The sequence below is a fragment of the Juglans regia genome, chromosome 4 (genome assembly GCF_001411555.2).
Source record: "Juglans regia cultivar Chandler chromosome 4, Walnut 2.0, whole genome shotgun sequence".
Lineage (NCBI taxonomy): Eukaryota > Viridiplantae > Streptophyta > Magnoliopsida > Fagales > Juglandaceae > Juglans > Juglans regia.
In genome coordinates this window covers 17,153,597-17,161,416 of record NC_049904.1, presented here as the reverse complement: position 1 = coordinate 17,161,416, position 7,820 = coordinate 17,153,597, and the positions used below count along the sequence as shown (strand labels likewise).

Below are 7,820 nucleotides of genomic sequence, written 5' to 3'. Positions count from 1 at the left end.
GAAAAGTGAGGAAGAAAGAAAGGCGGTCTGGGTATTTAACCCAGTTCCTTCGTCTTGGGGATCCACGTAACGATCTAACGGTGTATTTCAAACACTGGTTTAAAATGTATTAACTATTAACTTAATTAAAAGGTTTAGAGAAATTAAGGTAGAATATTATTTTAAACTAACTTTAGTTTATAAAATAATATTCTTCATCATTAATAAAATGATGAAATCTCACTTAACATATTAAAGAGAATAAAACTATTTAATTAATAAAAGCTTTCAACATAATTTAAATCCCATAATATCTTAAATAATTGAAATCATTTTAATAATAATATTAAAATGATTTCCGACCATTATAATATTTTTGGAGCTCTTCAAGAGGTCGTATTTAAGATCAGTCTTAATTCAATAACACTGGAAATACTTCTTATAAATATTTCCAGCATATTTAAAACACTGAGCGTGCCTTAGAAGTCACATGATATCTTTCGAGACATGCCATCATGGTTCGACACGCATAACGTGGCTCGCAGTCGCTAGTGAGAAGGGCAGATGATCACATAATCTCTGTCTTTGGGATTTGCTTACGTCATAAAGACGAAACATACGTCAGAAAGAAGAAGCGTACGTAAGAAGGAAGGAGCAAGGTATTACAAAAGCTTTCTCAAACTTCTCAGTCGACTCTAACATCATGTAAGTTGAGTTCCATCGAGTTAGTACATTAAGAGACAATATTTTTTTACAATTCATTCTCTCTTTTTTAGCACATCTTTTAAACTTGTCTAATCTTGTAGGCGAGAAGTATACATATCTAACATTATTTCTAACCATTGTGATGGCGTCATTACACTCCTTCAAACCATCATTCATAATAAGATTCAAAATATGAACACAACATCTCAGGTACATATACTTCCCCCAACACATTCCCTATAAAAAACTGTCTCAAATATAAAATTGTAGTATCATTGGAGCATGCAATATCAATAGTTACAGTAAATATTTTATCAATGCCCCAATCAAGAAGGCATGATTCAACATACCTCCCAATAGTACCCCTTGGTGATTAAGGATTAAACAAGAATTAATGATTTTATTTTTTTTTACAATTTTCAATCCCTAAAATGTGTAGTTAGACATATATAATTAAAATTTTGTATCGATATCCATGTATCGGTAGTCAATGAAGTCCTCATGCGACCACCTTTAAACAAATTTTTTAGCTTCCCTTTTTCTAATGCAAACAATTTTATATTATCTCTTACAACGGTGACACGACATGACATTTTAAACCGAGATTCAAAAGACTAAAACATCTTCCAAAATCATTGCCCTTTAACAATTCTAAATGATAACTCATTAGTAATTACCATATCTGCAATCGACAACCTCACATCCTCTTTACTATACCTGTGGGTTACAAGATTCCTTATCATACTACCATCTCTCTCTCCAACACCCTCCTCGGGTGTTGCCTCACCCTCCAATGTTTTTTGGTACATATCCAAAGGCCCACGTTTATGAGAATTTTGAAATGTGAAGGCAACTGGTTTTGCATGGTTGAAGTTTTGTTTCTCTTTTAGTGATAATCGTACATTTGTCACAATAATTACACTTAGTCTTAGCCTTATCTATAGGAAAACCCTCAACCTTCATAAAATGATCACAAACAACCAACAGATCATTCCTCTTTTGTTTCTTAGGAAGTGGACAAATATTACTGGTAGGGGCACTAAGGGGTCTTGATGTTTAGGTCTTTCTCAAATCATCTCTCAAGTTAATGGTTGGTTCATTTGAATCAATATCAATTGGAGTCGACGAAGAATCTATCTAACATGTGAAATACATAATTAATTACAAAACTAAAAAAATAAAAAACAGAAATGTAATAACACAATAACACAACTGCTAGTTTGCAACATGGTAAACATCACAAGTCTAAGACTCTAATCTAGATTTTAGTTCACTCATCTATCCATAATTTATATTAATCTAATTTTACAACACAATTAGAACATAATAAATTAACAATAGTAATTTTTTTCATGCAAAAAAAAATATTAAATCAAACATGTTGCACACTCACAATGGAAAATAGTTCTCGGATTATTGTTCACAATCTCGAGAATTTGTCCAAAAATTTTAAAATGCTTGTACATACACAGATAAACAATTTAAACAACAAATAATATGAAAATTAATTATCAATCATGAAAACAACATCAAACTGAGCACTTTGTTATAAATTATAATACGAAAAAAAAGGCTACCATCACAAGACAAAGAGGCTTAAATCAACAACCTCACAACAAAGATAGGCTATCGGTGGAAGGAGGAGAAGTGAATGAACTTCAGAGAGATGAGAGAGCTCAGACAGATGAGAGATGTTTGACAAATCAGTGAACAAAGGAGAGGTGAATGGAGGGAGCTTCGTTTCAGCCAGTCAGAACAGATGTCGCTGGCTGAGAAAGGGATAGGCTTAGTAATGTGAAAGTGGAGAAAGGTTGGTAGCTGGTGCTTGAGAGAGGAGAGAGAAAGAGAATCGGAATGAAGAAGAGGGAGGGAAGGGGCTCAAGGTTATTAAACCCTAACTCAAATCTAATGGTAATCTCTATCTTAAAGTACTGGCATTGACTTTAGGGCTTCAGTTAAGATATAATTTTGCTACAATGATTTAACAAGTATGTAAGGAATTATTGCTTTAGGATAAATATTTTTAATTGTTATTTTTTTGTTTTTCCCAATAGTCATATTCTTTCTCAAAACTATGCCGCCTAGCAAACCCACATGACATATGTTTGTTTCTCTACAAGTGATGCGATTAACGCCATTATTGGAGGCTTAGGTGTCTCTTGCACATCATAAGCCATCATGACTTGTAAAGACAACTAACTAGCCTTTCTATACCATCAGACGGCACCCTTGAGCTTGAAACAGCATGCCACTATCGTATGTTCTCTCTCTCTCAATGTCTTTCACTGTCTCTCTTGTCATTGGAACCTCGGGTCTTTTTCTCACATTGGAAGCCATTGTGGCTTGCATAGAAATCATTGACCAGCCCTAGGGCTAGGCAAAAACTTCATAACTTTGACTCCATCGGAGTCAGAAAAATTGGAGTTCAAATTCGTAGTTTTTGTAAAAAAAATTGTTGGAGTCAGATTCAGATTTGTAGCCAAGCTTGAAACTCCAACAATTTTTTAAAATAGTAAAATGGCATCATTTTACTTCTAATAAATCCACAGTTAAATCTCCTATTGATTAAAACGACGTTGTTCCTTATCTAGTGGAAAGACGTCGTTTAAGTCTAGGACAGGGTCCAAAATGTGGGACCCGTCCCTCTTCTCCCCCTCACCTTAGTTTCCCTTCTATTTCCCTCTTCTCATTGCTCGATCTTCTCTCTTTTCTCTAGTGATGTGACGTTGTTGCCACCGGCCAGCCCCATCGTGAAAAGTGATCTCCATTGTGACTTCCTTGTAAACTCATTGTACTCTTTGTAGCCCAAGTGTAGTTTTATTTATGCAGTGGATTAGATGCTAATTAAAATCTCCCTAGAGTTTGAGAGTTTGTTTGATTTTCATGGGTATATTCTTTATCAAGTTGAATGATTGGGCTAAATGCACACACACCACCCCTAATTATGAATTCATGTGGATATGTTATATTAGGGCGTTAAATTGGTTTGGCTACACACACACACACTACCCCCTAAATTCCTAATTGTGAATTTGTGTGGATATGTTAAAGAATCATAGATATTAGTTGGTTAACTTGGTTTGGCTACACACACACAATGAGTGATATTTAGAACGTTGGGTTATGTGAACAATGGACATTGTGGAGCCTGGTTTGAGCTGAGAAGACGTCAATTAGAGAGTTCGTTCGACTCTCGCTCGACATGACTCTCGCTCGACATGGCACTCGAGTGAAGTTCAGACAAAGAATTCGCTTGAGGTGCTCTCGATAGTTGGCTCGAGCGAAGCTCAACCCAAGAGTTTGCTCGAGCCTCACTCAATAGGTTGCTCGAGCAAACAACAGGTAAAGAGTTTGCTCAAGGTACACTCGACACGTCGCTCGAGTGAATAACCCAAATGTTACAGTCTTAGGGTTTTCTCACGCCATGTATATATATACATATATACATATGTGTGTGTGTGTGTGTGTGTGTAATGTTTTGGTAACAGAACAGACAAAGTTAAATATTGAGAGTGAGGAACAATGTTTTGGAGTGTCCTTAAAAAGGAGAAAACTTCAAAAGTAAACAGCAGTCATCCTTTCTATGTGAACATGTTTGCTATGTGATCTTCCCTTCTATTAGTGATACACGACCCTAAATATTATTTACACTTATAATATTCTACTTTAACTTACTCTTGGAGATAAACAGCAGTCCTCTATGCTCATGGTCAGCATTTCGTGATAAGCTGAGTTATTCTGAGGAAGCTTTTGAAGATTGACGGTGCCGAGGTTGGTCACAGGGTTCTCCATCAATTGATCTCGCAAACGCTCAAGACCTTCCATGTACCCATAGATCCAAGCGTCATTGCGAAGGACAGGAGCCAATCTGAGTTGGGACTCAAGGAGATCTACCCAATGCCGAGCAGCATCCAAAGAAGACTCCAAACGGGAAACCTTGACTTGAACACCCAATCTCCTATAGAGCAACACTCCACTAAATGGAGACCAGGTCGACAAGTATAAGTAAACGCTTCCTGCAAACAACAAAAAGGTTAACTTCTACACTCATATTTACTATCATTTTCTCTTTATCTCCTACATCTAAACTAAGTTAAGCATCGGAGGTACAACAGACCCCGATGTCCCTTTCTCCACTGTGCAGGTAATAGTTTGAGCACTGTTTGCATAGAGTTGTCCAAGCCTGTGAAACACAATGTCAACTGGTGCATAAAATTTTCCTTCATAAAATAATTTATGTGCCTAGACTGTGGTGTAATGGAGAGATAGATCACATGATTGAGTGGGGACGAATTAAATTGACGGGGTGAGAAGTTACAATATTAGGATGAAATTAGAGGTTATAATTTATCTTGATGGGGTCAAAATTGTTATTTGGGAGGCCATTTTATGAGAGATTTTAATATCTCTATTGGGGGAGCTGAGATTGTGGTTATGAGACATGATAATTAATGACTCGGGAGTTAATTAGGACCACATGATGTCGACGGTGGTGGGGTGAGATAGCCAGATCTGACAGATTTGAAGATAAGGAGGAATCCAATCGTTTGGTGGGTGTGGCGTATGGACTTGGAGGCACTTCATCTGGCCCAAGTCAAACTCTATAGCTAGCCATCCTCTATTATTGCCGACCGGAAATTACTGTCTTCGATTATAAATACATGCATATTGCATATGCTAATATTGGTAAGGAAAGATATCAAAAGATAGAACAAGTCCAAAACATGGAAGTCCAAGAAGATGGAGACCATTTCATTAGCTCGCAGTTGGGAGGTTTGGCAAGCACCCAAATGGCTCTAAGAGCTGCAATTGAGCTGAAAGTGTTCAGTATAATCGCAGATGCAGGTCCTGATGCTCATCTTTCTGCAGCAGAGATAATTTCAAAGATCCCAACAAAAGATCCAAGTTCTGCAGAATGGACTTTGGAGAGGGTGCTAAGAGTTCTTGGTGCGAACTCTATCTTATCAATATCTCGAAAGCCATTAGGGAATAATGGAGAACATGGACGCCATGAATGGACCTATGGCCTGACAAAGAAAAGCCGATGCTTAGTGAGTAGCAGTAGTACCACCGACGAGCTGGCAACTTTCACAACTTCCTTAATCTTATTTGCTACTGAAAGGGAGATGCTGGAAAGCCAATATATGATCAAGGATGCGGTGCTTGATCCTGGAAGCTCGCCATTCTACAAGGCCTATGGAGTGAACTTTTATGACTACATGGGAGAGAAGCCAAGATTGAGACAACTGTTCGATGAGTTTATGGAAGTTAGCTCTAAATTACAGTTTGAGGATGTGTTTAAGTTGTACGGTGGCTTCAAAGATTTGAAGGAATTGATGGATGTGGGGGGCGGCATTGGAACCAGTCTTGCAAAGATAACCTCTACGTATCCACACGTTCGTGGATTGAACTTTGATCTGCCACATGTAATTGATGCTGCTCCCAAGCTCCCAGGTTAGACCTACACCTTTGATCTACGGCACCGCTTATTGCCGCAAATACTTATTTTTGATGTGGAGTATAAAAATGCTTATATTCTTAACTTGGTTGATGTGGAGTATGTTGTGTGTCATGTACAACATATTTGGCCTTTTGCGGCCACTTCTTTTTTCAGCGGCTCATAACTTGCCGCAAATACTTATTCAAACCAAAATATATATTACTTGCGAAAGATAACATCATGTCGAAGTCCTAATCTGTATTAATTTATGGGTAATGATACTAACATTTTATATCAGTAGGGAAAAAGAATCAATTAGCTCTATGATCTCTCTTTCATATTAGTTGGTGAGAACATGTATACTAGTTAATCTAAATATATGTACATCATTCATAATTAATTATCATGTCTAGTACTTCTTACTCACGACATTAATCAACTCCAAATATTATTCATTTGTCTTTAGGTGTAAAGCATGTGGCTGGAGATATGTTCAAATCGATCCCAAATGCCCAAACAATTTTATTGAAGGTTTTCTTCCTGAGAAATGCTACAAATAAGCCTTACACCACACGCTCTCACCTAATCAATATGTGATTTGTTATTTTTATCCCTCTATTTAAACGCTTGACATATTTAAGTATTAAGATAGCTAGAAGGACAAAAATAACAAATCACATATTGATTAGATGGAAGTGTACAGTAGCGTAAGGCTCCCCGATAGAATTTCTCTTCCTTCTTATTCTCTTATGAATTCTTTTTTTTTTTTTTAGGTATCCTTTTATTCATGGATTCTTGGGGCCATATGGTAATTCAAATTAGAGGCCAGGCAAGGGAATTAAGCATGATGTATTAGGAATTGAACTTGTAGTATGGTCTTTGAAACAAGAATGGAAAGTTAATTATTAGGGCCTAGAAGAACGAAAAGGGATCCCAAAGTTGCAATTGAGATACAAAAGTATATAAATGAATAAATAAAAATAGCTTATAATTAACTAGGAAAAAGCCAATAAATTTGGTTCTTATTGAAAGAATTAAGCTATACAGGAAAAATGCATGAAATGTGAGTATATATATATATATATATATCTATACACGTATATACGTACGTGATCATAATATGAATTAGTATATAATATAAATACTTCCCTATATATATTAATAATGCAATATTGCATACATGTGTGCATTTTGATTTGTACATAAGCAGTGGATACTCCATAACTGGGATGATGAGCATTGCAAGAAGTTGTTGAGAAATTGCTGGGAAGCATTACCACGAGATGGAAAGGTGATAATCGTGGAAATGGTAATCTCTGAAGAAGTGGGAAACAATCTCGAGGCAAAGGACGTTATAATGGAAGACTTCTTTATGATGCTCCTAATGACTGGAGGTAAAGAGCGAACACTAGCAGAATTCAAGGATCTGGGAAAAGCTGTAGGGTTTACTAAAATGGAGATCTTCCCAATGCCTCATTGGTCGGTTCATGTTATAGAGTTTCATAAGTAATTAACAGTACTACTCATGTGTGAGTTCCAATCTGCCAGAATAAAACGAAATGGTTGAGAATAAAATTTAAAGCAACGCAGAGCAAACAAAAACAAAAGGAAGAGAACCTAGTGTACCTTAATTTCGTGTTTTAATTTCTTTATAATTAATAATATAACTTTCTGTTGCTTTGTATGTTTCTCCTTA

The 7,820-nt window shown here is 36.4% G+C and overlaps 1 protein-coding gene across 1 annotated transcript; it reads left to right on the top strand.

Annotated features, from left to right (window-relative positions):
• The first annotated feature begins 5,321 nt into the window (after positions 1-5,321).
• LOC108981078 ((S)-scoulerine 9-O-methyltransferase-like) lies at positions 5,322-7,820 on the top strand. Its single transcript, XM_018952149.2, has 3 exons — positions 5,322-6,138; positions 6,591-6,655; positions 7,335-7,820. Exons 1-3 carry the CDS (start codon positions 5,346-5,348, stop codon positions 7,632-7,634), a joined length of 1,158 nt encoding a protein of 385 aa, XP_018807694.1. The 5' UTR covers positions 5,322-5,345; the 3' UTR covers positions 7,635-7,820.

Excerpts from the sequence above, each read along its gene's own strand:
- LOC108981078 (XM_018952149.2), top strand. The coding sequence starts at position 5,346 with ATGCATATTGCATATGCTAATATTGGTAAGGAAAGATATCAAAAGATA. Across the intron at positions 6,139-6,590 it reads TGCTGCTCCCAAGCTCCCAG|GTGTAAAGCATGTGGCTGGA; the intron begins GTTAGACCTACA and ends ATTTGTCTTTAG. Across the intron at positions 6,656-7,334 it reads CCCAAACAATTTTATTGAAG|TGGATACTCCATAACTGGGA; the intron begins GTTTTCTTCCTG and ends GTACATAAGCAG.